The following is a 21597-nucleotide window of genomic DNA, read 5'->3' as shown; positions in this document are numbered from 1 at the left end:
TGTACAGGATGTTTTGACAAGTAGTTTAAAAAGGTTTCAAAATTAGACCTTCCCAATTAACAACATTTTACTACAATATGTGAGAATTTCAGAAAATTGTCCATCTGTGGTCTTTGTTGTTTTACCAGTTTCCAATAGAACGCCCTTGTTCTTCATTTTGCCTCTGGGTTTCTGATTTCTACAAGCTCTAGCTCCAACAATAGTCCTAATCTGTGTATGGCTACCATCATTCATAACCGTTCCAGTTTGAGTGATTAGCACATTTCAAGTGCATATTATTCTCAAAGAGAGAAATGACCACAGCAGTGAAAGTTCTTCAAATCGGTGCACAGTCTTTGTTTGTTCTGCAAGTTGCATTGATTGATAGCTGTCTAGACATTACCCGATTTCTTCATTTTAAAGGTTTCATGTTATTCAAGATGCATGAAGGACAGTTATTCAATCTAAACAGAGCCCTATCAAACGGTCTCAACAGACATTAATTAATTCTTGCGAAAAAATCAAGTATTAGGAAGAAAAATGAGAAAGAGGGGCGTAATCATCTTCATTAATCGGATGAAAGATGCAGAGAGAAAAAATAAACTACAAAAGGAAATTGCTTTATTTAATATTTGGGGATGAATACTGTATTTTGCATAGTTTGCCCCCTATCTTTTAAATAAATTTCAGGTTCATAATTTTTGGGGGAGATGTCAGTCAATGAAGCTGTTTATTGTTGGTAATTTTTATTTATGTTGCCAATACATACATGTATGTAAATCATATACAGATCAACACATGGGTCTTTTTATGACCTTGCAATTTGAGGCCATAACACAGTAAGGTTTCATGGTATACTAGAATTTAGTAATTCACATCCATTCTTGTTATTTTGTCATTGAAAAAAAAAAAAACTCATAACATTAACATGGCGAGTTGGCAGACAGAAGATGAAGGGATATGAAATACGCATGATGACTGATGATCCTATAAAGAAACCAGTAAATCTAAGAAATAAGTGGTTTGGGTATTAAATCCAGTTCGACTTCCATTTTATGTCTTAATTGAAAGTATTGATTGGATAACATATTAGTTAATGCGAGTATGTGGTACTGCATGGGATCTAGAAAAGACTGTTTAATTTTCTGACCATCTGACTTATATTCTTGTTAGTAGCAACCAGAACAAAGTAGAATTTAAGATTCAATTTGGGACTTGTGGACAATACATGTACATGTATATAGCCTGAAAAAAAGTAAATATCTAATATTTATCTGCCATTAGACAGCATTGTTTTCTAACTATATCATATCATATATTTATCCTGCGGAGTCTCTTAACCTTTTGTATTTTTTAACCTTTATGCTTCTTCTTTACATAATCATTAACAGAAAGGATAATTGGCTTTTCACTCTTGATTTGTTTTGCCTAATCTAATGGCTTTTGCTATGAGCTTTCATATAGAAATACAAGTAAATGGTTTACATTATATTTGACATTTGATTTGGTAACACAGTGATGCAGTCTGATGGAAGGGAAACTTTGACCCATGTGTAATATATAGACTTCAATATAGACATCTCTCTCATAAATAAAGGTCACAATTTCCATTTGGCAGATTAAGTGTTGAAATTTAGACTTCTGATCAGAATGTTGTTTAATTAATAAAACATATTAGTATTGTTCAAACAATAGTGTCTGTCAATATAGCTTACATACAATACTTTAATAATATAAATCATTATTATTAACACAAAGTAAAAGCAGACAAAATCAGAATCTTAAAAATGCTTTGAACTGAAGAAGAAACTTTGTCTGAAACCAATTGTGAGATGCTTCAAATGCTTCAGTTACATGTACAGCTAATTCCAAACCAATTATAAGGTGGACCTCATGTTAACAATTACTCAATCCAAACATCTGACTCCTAACCCACAGATTTAAAGGCGAACCAGGTTTACCCCCAAAACTATTTCTGTAATCTTTTAAATGCCTACCGTTTAACTTCCTACTTTTAAGAGAATTAAATATCAGTGAAATTATAAACACAATTTATATACAGATCTTTGCTATTTACCTTATATCAATTGTCTACATATTGTAAATAAGTATGGCAAGCTTAAATATTTACATAAGTACCTAAAACAATTCTTTAATGCTTTTAAAAACATCATTTCTCATTATTTACTTCAGAATACTCAAGAGACCATTTTTTCTAAACAGTGTTATCAATCGTTGATTTGTTCATGTGGAGTGTGAAAATTAAACACCCGAGTTGAGAAATTTAAATACAGCTGTTAAAGGGAGGACCGAGTACCCAATGACAAATATATCATCCAAATGGAGTCCTGGTTTTAAATAGATTTCTCTGCCACCAATCTAGCAGGGGGTTATTTAAAAAGCATGTGATAAAATGATTTGATTACATTAAGTTTTTTATTGCTAGGATTAAGGTGTCTGATCAAAACTGCACTAAACCACAAGATGGATGCCGGCTCCCTAGAGACGAGCTATAGGTGACTCAGCCAAGCCAATTACCCGATTGCTCAAGTCTGGGGACATGTTTGATGTGATCTTGGTATGTTGATATGTTAATGGTTGGTGCTAGAATAGAATTTGTGACCACGATCATTACTGGTGACGAGGAAGCACCTGGGTTAGTGACAATTACAACACATCATCTCTAGGGAAATCCACATGGCTCTTTTATTGCAACAAAATTCATTTATCTTATTTCCATTTGGGAAATTTGTATCTAACGGAATCCAGTGAACTGAACATCAGTCTTAAAGCACGTCATCAGTTTAATATGATAAGATTGTCTTTAACACTCAACATTTCTTCATGCTGCACAAATTTGATGATGACAAAATTCTATATGAATTCATTCTATCAACAGTAAAAAGTTAGTCCAGTATTTCAAAAGTCATCCCTGAAAGCCACAACATAATATTTGTGTTTATGATCACCTTTTAAAAGAGACCAATGTCCATAAAAATATTATTTTACTCCATCTGTAAACAATGAGTCCCATTTACACAATAGTAGAACAACAACACCATGTTTATTCAGATTGAGGAACCAAGTATACTAGCCAACAACCAAAATAGATATCTACCTAATGTATTTTCAGTATGTGACAACTTATGTGGAACCACAGGTTCAAGGAAGCACCGACAAATTCTTACTCAGCATATCTGGGATTAGAGCCAAGCTAATATGTCATAACACTAATTTCAGCTGCTTGATTTATGTAAAAATGTTAAGTCTATTTGGAAACATATCTTTAATAGCTTTCCAAGTTTGTTGTGAATTTCAGATTTCTATCACTTCTTGTACCGACACATATGAAACAGTTCCTGTAATTTTCTTCTCAAAAAAACTGTGTCTGATTCATACTGTATCTATCCTGATTGTCTCCCTTTATCACTTTAGATCTACCCAAATTTTGTTCAAGGCATCTGTAGGAGGTGTTGTTAAGATAGTAAAACATGGGCCTATCATATGTGGTCACTTGCAATCAAATTTATATTGACAAGTTACTATTTAAATGATAGAAAAATAGGCACAGAAACCTGCACTATCTACAGCATCAGAGACACTCACTATCTTAAACTCAATATTCTTATCTTAATGTCAGTAGCAGAAATACAAATTCACCAAAAGTTGCAATTAATGGCTACCCACTGATTGACATAGATAAAACAATAGCCATCTTTCATCACCCTGATTGATAGAAACATGTTGTAAATGGTATGTGTAATTTTGTGGTGCACCATTAACATGAAATCTAACGAGAAAATCAGCACTGTGTACATGTATTTTATGTTGTTTAGTTCAGATGTTTAACAGCAACTTAAAGTAAAATATGTGACTCACCAAAATAAATTATCTTTCTAGAACAAAAAAATGGGCAAAATTACTGAAAACCTTTTCTAAGAGTTTTGTTGATATAACTCATTGCCAAATTGAAATGGAAACCATATCAGATCATATATATATATGCAATGGAAAAAATTAAGATTTATTATGTATATTTGGCAGGTTTTGTGATGGGAGAAATTTTTAAGATACTGAAGTAGTTGATGCAGTGCTTGATTGTGTGTGGTATATAGGTATTGAAGATATCATATTGGTTTGTATGTCTACAGTTTCAAGGCTTGTTGTTGAAGTGATGACACAGCTAATATATACATATACATGTACCAGATTAAGACACAGATAAGCACCCCACACTGCAAGATATGATAACAATAATAAGTCAATATATTAGAGCAATCTTTCAATACTAACATGTATATTTATCTGATAAGACAGGACTCTACAAGACATACAGTTCTTTGATGTTTCAACAACACTACAGATACCAACACTTCTCAGAGGATGTTTCCAGATTGGATGGTAACAAATGAATACAAGAATCAGCATGTAACATTACAAAATTAAACAAAGTTACAAGGATGATGAGTTTATCATGCAATTCAACCATAATATTTTCTGACCAACATTTCATTCTTTTCTCAAGGAAACCTGATCAAACTGTCCATGATGGCCAACCAAAATATATCATTATATATTGTTATTCTAGTAATACCACACTTCCTTACAAAACATGACATCTTCAAAATGTTTGGACAATATGACTATGGTCACAAACCATATTATTATGATAAGAAATAAATTGTATACAAAATGGTGTCAGACTAGACATGAAATGGAAAGTAAGCCGAGTGACCTGGGTTAGTATTCAAATGGTGGTCTAAAACCTCAACAGATCTGCCATGATAGTTGATACTTCAAATTTTCCTAGCCATTCAAACAAACACACTTCTAAAATCTGTCAGTTTCTTAAAATTCTTCAGCTTAACCAACAGTTGGTCCCTGGCCATATGTTAGAAGATTGATCTACAAATAAAATTTGTGCAGACTATTGCTAACAAGGTTCAACTTTTCTACCCCATCTTCAACAAATTAACAACTTTTCTCAGAACATTCACTGATGAGTCAAACTAAATCAAATTTGAACTTCTCAATATACATGTCTTCAATGCCTTTAAACCATTTGTAGTATTAATTCAGGCCAGATTCCATATGACAGCTCAAAGATTTTTTTTCCTGATTTCAATCGCCTGTATACCAGTGGCAATATAAAAACTCATATCAATTTCATAGCCACCAGTGACACAGGCAATTTCATAATGACCACTGAATGATAGTATCAAGTTTTTATACTCTTAGCTATGTCAATGAAATGTTCAAGTAGTATGTTTACTTCATCAGAGAGTTATGAATTTTTATTGGGTTTGTCATACATACAATATCATGTTTTTAAAAATAGTAATTCGACAAATCCACATGTAAATAATAAATTGTCCAATTTGTCAGTAAATATAATGATCAAGTCAACAATTATAACTACCAGTGTCTAAACCAGCGGCTGCCAGGCAGGATACGCCCACATTTTGCAAGAAATGGATAGAGAACAATTTTTTTGTACAATCAGGGGCAATAATCCAGAAAGTTATGGTCTGAGATAAACAAATATCAAAAGGGACTGAGGTCTTTGGGATATAAAGATATGTTTTAAGTTTCATCAAAATCGGATAAAAATCGTGACCTCTAGAGGGTCCACAACCTTTGTATTACATACTTTTACACAATTTGCTTACAAATTGATGGAATGGTGATATATTTAAACATTTTTTAAAATCAGAAAAAAAATTGTGACCTCTAGAGAATCCGCAAGGTAAAAATGCGATTTTTCAAACAATCAGGGGCCATAATCCAGGAAGTTACTTTCGGATATGCGCGATTATCAAAAGGAACCAAGATCTTAGTGTGTAAAGGTGATATATTTACACGTTTTTTTTTTTAAATTGGATAAAAATTGTGACCTCTAAAGGGACCACAAGCTAAAAACGTGATTATTTGTACATTCAAGGTACATAATTCAGGAATTAATGATCTGATATGCGCGAATATTGAAAGGAACCAAGATCTTTGGGTTATAAATATGCATTTCAAGTTTCATCAAAATCGGGTAAAAATTGTGACCATTAGGTTGTCCACAAGCTAAAAACATGATTTTTCGTAAAATCAGGGGCCATAATTATGAAGTTATAGTCTGATACATGCCAATATCGAAAGGAACCAAGATCTTTGGGAGATAGAGCTATATTTTAAGTTCCGTCAAAATCGGGTAAAAATTGTATCCTGTTGAGTGTCGTCCGGAGGGACAGCGACGACGGCATAATACGTCCACATGAAAATGTGGGCGTATAAAAACAACTGGATTGTCGATGCCCACTGGGAGATTCCACAATTTTATTTCTATTTTTCTTTAATAGAGAATTGACTTCTTAATTCAACATGTTAGTCAAAATGCTTGTTGCTTGGCTCTGGGGAATCTGTTAATCCATCAGTTTTTTAACACTGCTAAAAGAATTGTAATTTGGACCATGACTAATAGAAGGAAATTCAATTATCCTTACCTTGAGATTGGTGCTTGTCATTGAAAGAAAAGCGTAAGAGGAAAAGGTGAGTAAGATGTTTTATGGCACCATCGAGTGACAAGAAAACAAGACAAGTGTGGAGAAATAAGAACAAAAAAGAAAGTGACACAAAAGGGAACCAAGTTAATTTTCTGTTTTAAGGCAAACAATAAAATCAAAGTACCTCCAGCTATGCACAAATGGTTTTAAATGCAAATGATTGAACTTTAGTCACATTTGTTGTCACATGGCAAATGATTTAACAAGCACTGCTGTTTTAACATCTGCATTTTTCCTGTTATTAAAATATTGCATGAACGTTAATTGGTCTTCCATGTATTACATACTCGATATTCATTTTGTGAGTACTATTTGTATGGGAAATATGAATCACAAAGAAGTATATACCCTATTTATAAATCTTCTACATTAGAGTACATAATAAATCTAACAACATATAATTATTCACTTCAGTATATCCCTGCAATTACCTATATAAATACCTTTCACTAATAATTTTTACATAATTTTATTTAATTATTTGTTACAAGTCTGATTTTTTTTTTCTGTGGAAGGTATAAAATGAATCTTATTGCGCAATGCTTGTAAATTAAAGAGTTCTTCATATTGGGGTAGGCTCAAAATACTTGAAATATTCACAAGAGATCCTATTTCTTTATCTGAACTAAAACTCAACAATAATGTACTCGGGCCCCACAAGACACTAAAGTAAATATGAGGTACATGAGGGTATTAAAGAGTGAGGCCTACTATTGACTGTGTCTATTCATTAACCCATGTCTCATTCTTCTCAAGTTAAACAAGACTTGGGTGGACATTCAATATTACTTGCCGTCCAATATTTTATCGAGTGTCACACCAGTGAATCGCGGAAACCATTGCCTTTGTGAAGGCCTTTACAAGTGGAGGATTAAACTCCATTAAGAAAGAAATTGGAGAGTTGAGTTAGTTTGAAAAGGATATAGAGCATGACTAGTGCTAGTGTTAGTATTTTGTATAAAAAAATCTATTAGCTAAATTTTTTTTAAACATATTATTATCATTATGAGTTAACCTTTCTATGTTAAAATCAAATTATCGACAATTCGATTTCAGTATACTTTTGAAATGCTATCCTTTTTTTTTTCTCAATTTATTGACATTTCCAATGCACAAAGATGTAAATTTAAATAATGAAAATGAATCCTAGACCTCTAAGCTATTATAAAGTGGAAATTAGCCGTTTCAGCTTTGGGTTATTCTAATTGGAACTTTTTGCATGAAGGTATACTAAGTAAATGTATGTAGGTGTCAAGTTCAGTTTCGTATATATTTTGACAGATTCCTAAACCAGTTTAAATCGTCTCAAATTTCATCAACTAAAAGTTGAAAAACTCAGTGCATTAACATACACCAGACAGTTTCTACTCCAAAATAAACACTAAATTCTTCTCAAAACAAACTTTTCGACATGTGTAAAAATCTCAGAAACAGAAGGTATCCCTAATCAATTACCGTTACTTCTTTAATGAGCTTGGAAGAAACTGCAGAATTTCTGATATTACAAGTGTTCAATTGCTATTTGTATATGTACTTGTGTCCTTTTTACAGAAACATGTACTATTCGGTAACAAAAACTCACCCAAAAACATGTCTTGAATAAACAGTGCATTGTCTTGTGCACATAGACATCTCATAGACATGTAAAGGTTTATTCTTTCCCTCCCTTATTTCAAAGGCTAATTAAACCTATATGGATGTAAAGATATATATAAATACACACACCCACACCCTACGTAATCCCTAATTGTCTGCAAAATATTGTTCCATTTCTATAAGTCTCTGTTACATAAACAATCAATATAAAGACTCAAGACAGAAAAAATAAATGTATACAATAATATGTCCTAATAGGAAAATCTAACATGGATTATCTCATTTGTAAGACACGGGAAGTCTGGATATTGAAAAAAGTGTTTTTTCTGCTTTTTATGGTCACCTTTAGATGCGAGCGACTTGAAAATCTTAAAACTCCATTTCCATTTCCATGATAGATGGTTAAAGAGCTGTGATTATAGTTCATTTAACTGGACTAATAAAAAGCTTCTATGAACCAGTACCATGTTTTTCAGCACTCGAGTTCCATCAGAACATAAGCCCTTTTACAGGTCTAACAGTTTTCCTACAGTAAATCAATAGGACAGTATAGAAACATTGAAAATCAGGCAATGTATCTGCTACCCAGTGAAAAGGATGATATCAAGTGGCAATGGCAGTGAAAGGAAGGCCTGCAGCCAAGAGGAAATATGCTGCCACTTAACCTACGTTTTCTCTACAAGAGTAGTTCAGTAAATAGCAAAGATATCACAAACTATTATTTTTTTTCAGGAATTTTTTTCTAAAAGGTTCTTGTTGTGACAAACGCTGAACCCTAATTTCACCCACACCAAAAATAGAATCCAAATACATCGAATCGGGTAAAAAGTCCAACAATTATCCACACCAAGATTTGTTTATTAATTAACTTTGGCTGTTTGAGTAAATCAAATAACAAAATGGGACAAATCTGTTAAGAGCTTCTATTTATTATTTTTAGTTCATCTTATTTCAGACAAAAGGTATTCAATCATAAAATCCATCAGCATGTTTATATTCTACCGAGATATGATATGGTTGCATTTTCATCCACAAAACAAAACACCACCAGACATCTCATTAATTTGATTAAAAACTGCATGTAATGTTAGCCAATGATTGCTGTTTGGGACTACATGCAAGTTGAACAGACAAGCTTAGTTCATCTATTTCTCTGTAAAACACATCACAAGGTATGCCAGTGAGCCAAAATAAATAGAAAGAAACAACAACTAAATTGCTTTTTGATCCTTCCAAACTGATAGTGTCAATCAGCTCCATCAAGCCTTCAAGCTCCATGACCTAGCCCTTTACTTGTAATTGTCCCTGTGGGTAGGAAATGATATCTCACCCTCAGGACCATGCACAAAATATTTCCCTATAAAACTTGGCGATCAGTTATCCTATGAAGGGTCTCTTGAGTCCGGATCAATGTATAATAGTATGCCATACTATCCTCAACTTAAGTCCCAGTATTTCACTAAATCGAGTTGTTATATCATAAAGACTAACTATTGTCATGATTTTTTTTTTCAATTATCCCCAAGAGTCACAGCTTACATCTTTATTATATTGATTAGTGTAATAGCTACTGATAAATCATGCAAACTTGCGTAAACATAACAGTGTTTAATAGTACTATCATAAACTAATACCTTGATACACAACACCACAACTCACTGAATGTTAAATTGTTTATTGATCATTTAAAAAAAATATAATAGTGTAGTTAGAATTCAAGAATAGTCACGATAAATGAGAGAAAATGAGGATGTGCATGTGATTGATGAATTATTTCATATTATAATATGAAGCAGCTTTTAATAAATGAGCCAAATATGCAAGACCAACTTTATTGGATCATTTTCCTCAGTTTAATTAACTGAATCACTTTTCTCATAATGCATATCTTTTGTTGCCAAGCAATAATTTTTCCAATGGTTGCCCTGTACTTATTTTCCACCAGAGAAAATCCTGACAGATAAATCAGTGTGAGACTACACTGTCCGCTATCAATGCTACAAGGTTGTGCTCCACCGATCATGGAAACTCCAATAAAAAACAAGATAGCACACTCTGATACATGGAACAAAATATAATCAAATATGTCGCTCCATTTCACGTATTATGATAGCCTTGGTAAACCATATGTTATCAGTAGTCAATCACTACTACCATTCTTCATTGATTGTCTTTACGCTAAATAACCACCACAAAACAAGGAATATAGAGTATATTGTTAGATTTTATTTGGTAAAAAGTCTACGGTTTAGGTACGTAGTAAAAATGTGGATATTATGAAATGAAATGAAATGGTGTTTAACGTCCTACTGTCCTGCTCCTAAACTGGGCTAATGAAGACGGGCATACGCCATACAGTGTGCTATGAGGGAAATTTTGCCTGGGCAGTGACACTACGGCCTACTCTTATATCAAATTCCAACTGACAAGGGATCTTTTACGTGCACGTCAATTCCAAACGACTAGACAGCTGTCCTTGTCAGGCTCTCCGTCCTGCATCACTGACAAGGGGAAACCACGCCGGAAAATCTGATGAACTTTCTCAGCCAATGCAGGGATCGAACACCTGACCTCCAGGCTAGACAGCTGTCCTTGTCAGGCTCTCCGTCCTGCATCACTGACAAGGGGAAACCACGCCGGAAAATCTGATGAACTTTCTCAGCCAATGCAGGGATCGAACACCTGACCTCCACGCTAGCGAGCCAGCGTCTTACCCACTTAGCCACGTAATCCCCCTGGATATTATGAAAATTTATATAATATTGACAGGTACATATATTCACTACTACTTCAGTCTCTTGATTCATCTTAGGCAGAGGTATTGGTCAAACAGTACAGTAACATAACTATGGCAAGTATTGCTTAAATGTGAGCATTTTGCTTAACCCCACATGGTCTTATTTAAAGTTTATAAGTTGCACATGTAACTCTCTTCGACTGATAGAAAAAATACATCTGAGATGACTGTAGCAGCACTTCAATAGCATTTTTTAAAAATTGCTTCAAGATAAAAAGGTCATACCTTTTTCTCTGACTGCATTGAGTTTGGGGAAAGAGAAATTGAAATTTCCTGCCACTGTAAATTCTACAATATTTCTACCAAAGTACCACAATATAAACAAAGTAGTTTGCCTTAAGTAAGAGATGAATAGGAATCTTCTAATTGACATTGTGTTCTCATCTCTCCAATGTGTAGCAATTGTGGTCTGAGAGCCCAGCAAATATTCAGTAAGAAGCAAAAGCTTGTTAGTCGACTGTGACTGGGGAATAACATGGCCAATCAATCAACCACGATGTGTCATGAACATTGCTGTATTTTGCAGACTAGTACTGTAGACCTGGGGAATCAGTATTTTTAACTTTATGCAGTTAAAATGATATGCTTTGTGTGATTAATCTATAAGCCTGTTATGTAACATTGATAATAGTATCTTACCATAAATATTATGATTTTCTCAATTCTTTGGTTTAATTATTCATCACAAAGAACAGGTAGATGGGACTGACAGTAAAATAGTCAAGATTGTGTTTCAGGTTTATTGTTATTTATAAAAATTCTTCTATAATTATTTTTCGGGTGAATGAATATTCAACACCTACTTCTGAAAATGAATTCATGTCACCGTTTAGAAATTATGACAGACAATCACGATCTTTGTAAAAGAATACAAAAGAAGTGATCAGTTTACAGTTATTATGTGTTTTGTTTATTTATTTTGGACCTCCATCTGTTTTTTAAGTGATGTATTTGTAATAGATCTCAAGGTTCACTGATCAAGTGAATTAGGCGCACATTTAAAACTTGTTTTAGATCAGCTCTGCTACCAAATAACTTTGACTGAATCACGAAGTTTCAACATTACTAGTAGTGGTTGGTATTGCTTGCACAAGTAGCAAGATTTGACAATTTTCAATGTATATATTTGATGGGATGGATTTTATTTCTTCAGCATTTAGTTGAACAAAGCTCTTTTGACGGTAATACAAAGATACCCAACGCCTGCAATACATTTGTAGATATATTAAGTTGATGCAAGGCTGAGGATCAAATTTCTTCTATTCATCACTTCTGCTTTGTAAACATTCAAATTTGGTGTAGCAAATTTCATTTAAGGACAATATCATTACTTGTAAAGAACTATACAAATGGGCAGACGGCACATGAACTTTCTTCGTGATCCCTACAAAGTAAAGGTATTCACCACAGACGTGCTGCTCTCTGATCCTATGTTTTTATTGGTTGATGATCAAGTTGTTAGCTGAACATGCTATTACCATGGTTTTGTGATTTCTCAATTGTCTTGTGAAATTTGCTTACTGAAAAGATATGGCAATCTACAGTTATTCTATATATTGTACTAAAATACATGCAGTTTGCTTAAAGCTTAGACTTGAGACCAGACATTGATTAGCGTTCTTTAAAACTGTGCCCAGTAATAGATATGTCATATCACAGACACTCAATTAAGTAAACTGTTAGTTTATCTAATTTAGGGTGGGAGGTAGCCACAGAAAAATCAAATGTACATAGACACAATGTCTTGTTATTGTACCTAACATTTATATTTCTTTCATAATAATCAAATATTATCAGCTGGCTCATTTTTTGAATTATCTTTTATTCTAACTGGAAGATAGGGCAGATAGGAAACTCGTCTTCCTGCTGAGAATTGACACAGAATGTATCTCATCACACAATAAGTATTATACTTTACAAAATTATATAGCTTATTAAATTACACACTATTTTATAAGACAGTATTCAAACAGCCCAGTTCAAGTCCTTTAATCCAGCGGGACAACAGAGACAGCACAAAACCATTAACTCTTGATCAAGGAAATGTTGAAGCCCTCCCTTATTCAGCGACCAACAGTTGAAATTTAAGTCTATTATTTGAAGCTCCAACACATTAGAGCTATTTGTGTGCCGAGATTAAATGAAGCGTTCTTCAATACCAGCCATTTATCTAATACTATTCACCACCCTACTGTTTCTACATTATTAGGTCTGCTGTCTAGATTCTACATGTACATGTATGCACTGTGACTATAATACTTTTTATATCTTTGTGAATTATGTTTTCCAGATTTTTAAATCCTTGGTATAATCAAATGTCTTTTGATGTTGAATACAAAATATGAAAATTAAAAACTAATAAATTTAATATTAAATCTTCCATTTTAAAGATTCATTTCTTTATTACAGAAATACAATCAGACTAACTTAGACATGAATAGCTATATATTTATGTAAAGAAAAAGAAAAAAAAAATTCAATTAAGCTTTCTTTTGAAAATTAATCCCTGTGAAGTGTGACTGACTCCTTTTACAATATTTTGATGGAGAAGTTAATATATAACAATATGTATCCAATGAATGCTTAACTTTTGTGTTGGGGTTAAAAATAATAATAAAAAGCCCATTCACCCCCGGACTGTAAAAATACTTTATGAACTACTACATGTATACCATAACGCCGTTTGGAATGTGGATGTAGTGACTTTAACAAATTCTGTAATGCATAACTTTGATAAATTTATAGTCTGTGATCATCATTTGAGTGATTTTTAATCACTTGCAAACTGCAAAAATAATTCAATTCCAATTCTGTTCAATATTTATAACAATATGTCAACAATGTGCATCAATTAAAGACGATGTAAACCAAATATATGGTCATAACAAGTTAGCACCACTTAAAATCTTCTCTGAAATCTTTTGATAGGCTTCTTTTGACTGAATCAAAGTCGGGAGATTGTCTAACTTTGATATTTAGATTTTGGTTTTTTTTTAACTAAATATTAAATAAGGAGTTTGAGTGTGGATTAAGCTGTGAAAACAAATTCTTGTCAGAAAATATGCAATTGACGATCAGCAACATACAGGTATCAAAAAATTGAATTCATCAACAATTCATAAGCTTTCCATTTTCTATCCAACACAGAAATCATTGTCTAAAATTTCATCTGAAAAACAATCGTTTCAATCCTTTGAGTAAAACTTGTAAAATATTTTTGTCTTTCTTTAAAGTACAGACAAAGGATAATGAAACAAATGTTTGAGAGATTTCAATTCGTTACTAGAGCCTAGTCTGATAGAAGGTGGAATGATTGTATTTGATTAAACTGGAGTTTTTCACAGACTTAAAATGAAAGAAAAGGCAACATGGCCGAACATTTGAAGACATTGTGACTACATTGTGGTTCAATCTTTTATAAAAACACTTGTGAATCTTACATAAACATGGACGTATCATGGCAAGTATTTTTACCATTTCCTCCTGCTATTTGAAGAAGAGCGCACCAATCATCAATTTTTCTTGAGAAAAACTTTCTATTGTGTGTGTACATTTACTGTGTGAGATGTTTGTGCTCCGAGTGGCTAGGGCCACAGGAAGGACAATCTCTTCATGTTTGTTTTCTACAGCCTTCAAAGGAATAGCGGCCCAACTCTCCTTCTCTTTAACCAACTGGAACATTCTTTAAGAAAAGTTCCCTCCCAGAGAACTAACACAGTCGAGTTCTAACATCTAAGCTTACCTAACATTTAGCAATAGTTGTCTTATGTCAAAGCACATTGGTCAAAGGTTTGTTTATTTGATCAATTCTGTCACAAATACAGTGAATTCTTACAGGGTTAGTGTTTATATTCATCTGTATAAGATAGGTTGCCAGGCAACGAAACATATGTCCACAGCAGCTTAATTGTCCGAGGGGTCGACAAGGGTTGTCACATATTTATTCTTTTGTAGGTACAGTAATTGGGGGCCTTCACAAGACCGTTCCATACAGATGAGATTATAATTTTATCGTTTGCGGGTTCACAAAGTTCTACAGACTGAAACAAGGGCCTAACACTGGAAGTAGTTTACAGTAATTGTTGAAATTTGACAGGCTTTTTCGTTTTACTAATTTAAATAATGCATATAAATTTCATACAGATCGGATGATCACTTTTGTCATTCAAACGTTCAAAGGTTCACAAAGTAAAACAAGGACCGTAACTCTAGAAATAATTGACAGAAATTGCTGAAATTCAATAGACCTTGTTTCACAAATTTAAATGATGCATATACATTTCATACATATCGGATGATAACTTTCATCAATCAAGCATTAACAAGGTTGAACAAAGTGAAACAAGGGCCATAACTCTAGAAGTAATTATTGTAAATTGCTGAAATTCAATAGGCTTCGTGGTTTCACTAATTAAATAATGCACATAAATTTCACAAAGTTTGGATAACTTTCGGTGTTGGAGAGTCCACAAGGTTCAACAAAGTGAAACGAGTCATAATTCTTGACGTAATACACAGAAATTGCTGAAATTCAATAGGATTCTTCTTTCTACTAACTTATGGCACATATAAATTTCATATAGATCGGCAGATAATTTTAGAAGTTTGAGCGTTCACAAAGTGCAACAAAGTGAAACAAGGACCATAACTCTAGAAGTAATAAACGGAAATTGCTGAAATTCAATAGGTTTCTTATCTTTACAAATTTAAATGACGCATATGAATTTTGATGTTAGAGCGTTCCCAAGGTGCAACAAATTGAAACAAGGGCCATACCTCTAGAAGTAATTAACGGAAATTGCTGAAATTCAATAGGCTTCTTAGTTTCACTAATTTAAATAATGCATATAAATTTCACAAAGATCGGGTGATAACTTTTGGAGTTAGATTGTTCACAAGGTTCAATAAAGTGAAACAAGGGCCATAAGTCTAGACGTAATAAACAGAAATTGCTGAAATTCAATAGGCTTCTTCATTTCACTAATTTAAATGATAACTTTTGCCATAATAGCTTTCACAAGGTTCAACAAAGTGAAACAAGGGTCATAACGCTAGATGTAATACACATAAATTATTGAAATTAAATAGGCTTCTTCGTCTCACTAATGTAAACCACATATATCAATTTTAAAACAGAGCATCCTTCCAGTCTGTCGGCACCATAAACATGGCCCTGGGTATACATTATAAGGATATGTGACTGTCTCTGTTTATTAAATCCTGTATCTGTTAAGATTGATATGAACTATCAATAATCACGCTTCATAATCGTGCTAGACTTTATGCTCTAATTCTGTCTATAGAATATAGAATCTATCTTATTTTCTGGATTTTTTAATTGCATGCTATATAAATGATGCTATAATGAGTATCAAAACCTATCTTTCTGCTAAATCTTTTTTATGACCCTACTGCTTCTATGCAAAATAATTATTTTTTTCATAAATGCACATCTGTGTGGATAAATTAGTGATATTATCATGTAAAATTCTCCTACCACTATCACAGTAAACATTTTGTACATGGTAGTAACAGGTACATTTAACTGAGGTTAATAACTCAATTATTTTAGTTATTTACAATAAAGTGTATCAGAGTGAAGTATGCATCAACATTACTTTCCAATGTAATCTGTTTATCAATGGTTTTTGGGTTTTTTTTTAAAATGAATATGTTACTTTTTTATACTAAAAAAACAGAACAACTGAACAATTCCTATAAAGCATTTCATTTCTGTTGTTTGTACTGGTTACAGAAGTTGGGCCACACCACCAGTATAAATCATTAAAATGTCAATTGTTATGAGTTTTTGTTTCATATCCTTTTAGTAATTCAATGTTTGTAATGTATGATGCAGCTATTAATGCAGAAATATGTAAACGTTTGGTTCAACTGAAAATAAATAAATAAACATCTTACCCCTTGATTAGGATTTTCTGAAGTATCTGTTGCATCTGGCTTTTTTGCTATATGAGTAGTCCAACTTAATCTCTGTAAATTTTCAGAATCCAATAAAACTACTGTAAAAGAAATAAGAAGATATCTATTATTTCACTGTTTTAATTTTCAAATGAATTTTTCTACAAATAAAGCAAAGCTCAATACAGAAACACAAGCATTTCACATATAATTATGTAGATTAAATTCTATTGAAATTGAAATTTTGACAAGGACAAGACATCCTGTTTCAATTCTAATTTCATTTCAAAACAAATTATGTTTGGAAATGGCATCATCATTTTTTTCTACATTCCTTCTAATAATTTGATAAATCAATCAATCTGATCAATAATTATAATGATCATCACAGATTACAGTTCTAATCAGTTTATAGTGTTATACTGATGGTAATGAGTGCCCAAATACATATCGTGTCACCTCAATCCTATCAATGTCAATGTTAATCAGTAGAATAAATAGACAAGTTAGTTGACCATTGGTCAACGTAATCTCATCCTATTAAATATTAATACTCTACTACAATTTGATATGGTATTACTCTTTTGTTATTGATTGTCTGTAACTGTCTGTTCTACTGATGACTATATTGTTACCTGTCACAGCCCACCTGAACTACTTCATTATACCACATGGTACCCAATATACCATGCCATGGTCACAACAACATATCATTGTTGTTTTTATTTTATTTCTTGACCTCTGGGTTCACTAGCTACTAAAGAGGTGACCTAACCCTAGCTAGGTCTATCCCTGCGACTCCCACTAACAGATTAAGATGATTTGTTCAACTTAAAGAATTTTAATCTGACAAGTGTCGTGATTTTGACAGTGGTTTTAGTATTACAATGTACATGATATTTGAGATGACCTCCACAAACTGCTGTGTAAGTTTTTCAAATCTCTGTTTACCCATATTTTTAATAACTTGGGCCTATCCCATGTGAGAAAATCCTCACCTTGCCTTTTGATCAGTTGATCTCCTACTGTCATCATTGTCACCCTGTCTTGTTAAAACTAAATGATCAGTAGGAATAAAGGCGAAGAAATGTTCATTACTTAAATATGTCCATAGTCACTGAACAATAGGCCTTCAACCATTTGCCACTGGTTGACTAGCATATAATGAAACATTATACAGTGGAGGTTGGTCAATTATTGTCTGGCGTAATCTTTCTCATCAAACAGAACCTGTCCACCAATAGTTTTCACACCTGTCGTCAAGTGTCTTTGATAACTAATTAACTTGTTATAGATACAGGTGTGGATTGCGGGTATGGGACAAATCATCCCCGGACAACTCGTTTCCGGACTATTCATCCCCAGACAATTTGTCCCCTTGGACTATTCATCCTAGGATAATTCATCCCTGAGGACAATTCGTCCCCTAGTGCTATTCGTCCCTTAATTATGATCAACAGTTAATTCTAAAGAAATTGAAGATATTGAAGAAACTAACTGATGTCCGGTCTACATTGTTTTATCATGCACACACAATAATGCATATTGATAATAAGTCAAGTGCAGTATTGACACTGGAGAATACCCACAGTGAAGGGATAAATGGATTCTTTAACTCACAAAAGGTGTCACTGATCATAGCTGATTGCTACACGCATATCATTTAATGTAAAATGATGTAAAACTAGCATCAAAACTGAGATTTAGGATAAAAAGTAAAGATTAATTCAGTTTTTGATAATGGATATTGTTGTCCTGGGACAAACTGTCCTAGGGGACAAATTGACTTGGGTGAAAATTATAAAAACAAATTATATTACAAATGACTTGGGTAGAAATTATAATTGACTTGGGTGAAAATTATAAAAAAACAAATTATATTAAAATTGACTTGGGTGAATATTATAAAAAAAACAAATTATATTACAAATGATTTGGGTGGAAATTAAAATTGACTTGGGTGAAAATTATAAAAAAACAAATTATATTAAAATTGACTTGGGTGAATATTAAAAAATATAAATGATATTATTTTCCATGTCCCTTATCAGCCACCGTAGCTAGGCAGATTCTAAAATCTTGACTAGACACAATACAAAAACCTTGAACAAGGAAATAATCATAACATTTATAACTATCAATGAATATAGATTGATTATCCAATGTCATTAATCATGTTTGTACCGAAGTTGGGAATATGCATATAAAACATTAAGACAGGTTACCAGGCAAAGAAACATAACACCCACACCAGTTGTCTGAACAGCCCACTAACGTTGTTGCATATTTTGTAGGTAAAGGGATCATTTATAAGAGTAAAAATTGAACAAGAGTAACAACCCATGAAGTAATTTTCACAAATAATAAGATTTGTATTGGCTTCTAGTTCTTCCTAGTGCTATCAAATATACACAAAACATATATAGGTAATCAGATGATACATGTAGCTTTAGCTGTTCAGATTATCGAAAATCATTAAATGTGGGCATATAAAAATTATGATATATGATTTAGCTATAGCAATATCTTAATGTAACGATATTTACACCATTGACTGATCAAAGAAATAATTCAATTTATTTACTGTCACGAGAACAAGATTAAAATTTACGAGCCATATTATTTCATTTATGACACCATTCAACGGCTTCTTGGAGACAAAAATATTTTATGACATTCGTATTCTAATATTTCCTTTATTTAAACAGTTGGTGTAAATCTTATTTAAAAGAGCTGAAGAAATTTTTATGCTTCAGAGTATTATTAATTTCTTTTAAGAGATTAAGAGGGATAAAGAAATCATGGTATGGTGGTAGCCATATTGGGGAATTAAATGGTGGTTACACCTCAATCCTTTTCACTTGTTCTCAGCTTCCATGACAATTAACTATAAAAGGGGGCACATAAAATTTTATGTGTACTGATTTATGTACAATGTATAATCTATAAACGTTCAGCATGATGGTGGACACAGAGACAAACTATTAAAATGTTTTGAAATGACAAAGGACAAAAAAACAACATGTAAATTGGTACTAAACAAACTCAATGTTCCTCGGTTTGGAACACTTTGGTTAGGTCATTTTAAGACAAAACATTGCTAGGAATGCACCATTGCCATCAGATAATGGTTTGGTTTCTTTTTATTGATTGTTTTTTATTTTGGGGGATTGGTTAGGTAATGATGGTGGGGTTTCTTTTTATTTATTTCTTTTTTTGGGGGGAGGGGGCGGGGGTTGGTTTGGGTCAAACATTCCATTAGAATAACAGATACCAGATTTTGAGTGCAGATGGTAAATTCTCTATGACTAATATTATGAATAAACTACTGCCGTGTAATCAATATCTTCACGTAACTTTATTCAATAGCCTACATTGAATAGCAGGGAAAATCATACTTTATTCTATTTATCAATTCATATTCTGATTAATGTTCAATAAATAATGAAAATAATTTGATTAGTTTGCTAGCAATTCAGTCACTTCAGTTGGCAGTTCAGTGTATGGTTCTATTATAAAGCTTACTTATTATAGAGAGCAGCCATAAAGAGAAATGGTGAACTTCACAGTAGGGTATCAGAAACTGTGTATTCATTATTCTACACTTATTTACTCTATCTCACAAAAGGCATGAAAGAAAAAGAATTCATTTAATTGGTTTAAAAAAAGGAAAGTTAGACATAATAAGGACTTGACAAATCCCTGTCGTTTCTTTCAGTGAATGTGCCAAGTTCAGAAATGTCTACCGTAAAGATAACACCTCTTTGTTCACTTTCCAAATAAATGTTCATGCTTAAATGAATAGTGAACTGGCTAACCTTCATAACTTTCTCTTATATTGAGTCAACTTTCGAAAAACATTGTGATAGTGAAGTCTAAACTTAAACCTATTTGTATCGGTTGCTCTATCTATATTATGCAATTTGTGAAGATATCCATTCACAATTTTTTATCTGTGATTTGAATGTTAAAATTTGTTGTATAGAAGAGAAGAACAAGTTGATTGTGTACATAGTGTTATTGAGTGTTCAATGTCAATAATACAAGTAAGGCCACCATAGCATTATCCATGGTCATAGATTAAGTACAATTAACAAGAAATATTTGACATACATGTCTTCTACACCATACATTAATGCTATCAGGAGAAAAGTTTATTTGATGTTAGCTACCTGTACAATCAAGATTTTAATTCAAAACAACCACAGCGATGAAAAGCTTTGGGAATATCAATTAATAGCACTTCCAATTAAAATTTTGCCATATGTACATGTATGTAAAATCATACAAAGTTACAAAATGAAATGAAATGAAATGAAATGGGGTTTAACGTCCTACTGTTTTGCTCCGAACTGGGCTAATGAAGACGGGCATACGCCATACAGTGTGCCATGAGGGAAATTTTGCCCGGACAGCGGCACTACGGCCTACACAAAGTTACAAACTACATGTCTGTGAAAGATAGGCTGCCAGGCAATGAAACATACACCCACAGCAGCTAGATTGTCTTAGCAGTCGACAAGGGTTCACATATTTATTCTTTTGTAATGGGAGCTTTAACAAGACACTGATGTCATTTTCATACCGAACGAATGATAACTTTTGTTATTTACAAGGGGTACATTAAAGTGAAACAAGGGTCACAACTCTAGAAGATAGAAACAGAAATTGCTGAAATTTGATAGGCTTTGTCCTTTCACTAATCTTAATAATGCATATTAATTGAATACAGATCGGACGATAACTTTTGTCGTT

The 21597-nt window shown here is 32.8% G+C and overlaps 1 protein-coding gene across 4 annotated transcripts in view; it reads right to left on the bottom strand.

The window, feature by feature from the left end:
- The window catches only part of LOC126826683 (ephrin type-B receptor 1-B), an 82087-nt gene that overhangs the window by 40444 nt on the left and 20046 nt on the right, over positions 1–21597 (bottom strand). For all 4 annotated transcript variants that reach the window (XM_050555676.2, XM_050555678.2, XM_050555680.2 and 1 more), the window contains exon 3: positions 16843–16943. In XM_050555676.2, coding sequence (XP_050411633.1) covers positions 16843–16943 — 101 coding nt within the window. The remainder of the gene's footprint in view (positions 1–16842; positions 16944–21597) is intronic.

This window comes from Patella vulgata, chromosome 7 (genome assembly GCF_932274485.2).
Source record: "Patella vulgata chromosome 7, xgPatVulg1.2, whole genome shotgun sequence".
Taxonomy (NCBI): Eukaryota; Metazoa; Mollusca; class Gastropoda; family Patellidae; genus Patella; species Patella vulgata.
Note: the sequence above shows the minus strand (reverse complement) of the source record. Positions and strands in the feature narration are given on the sequence as shown.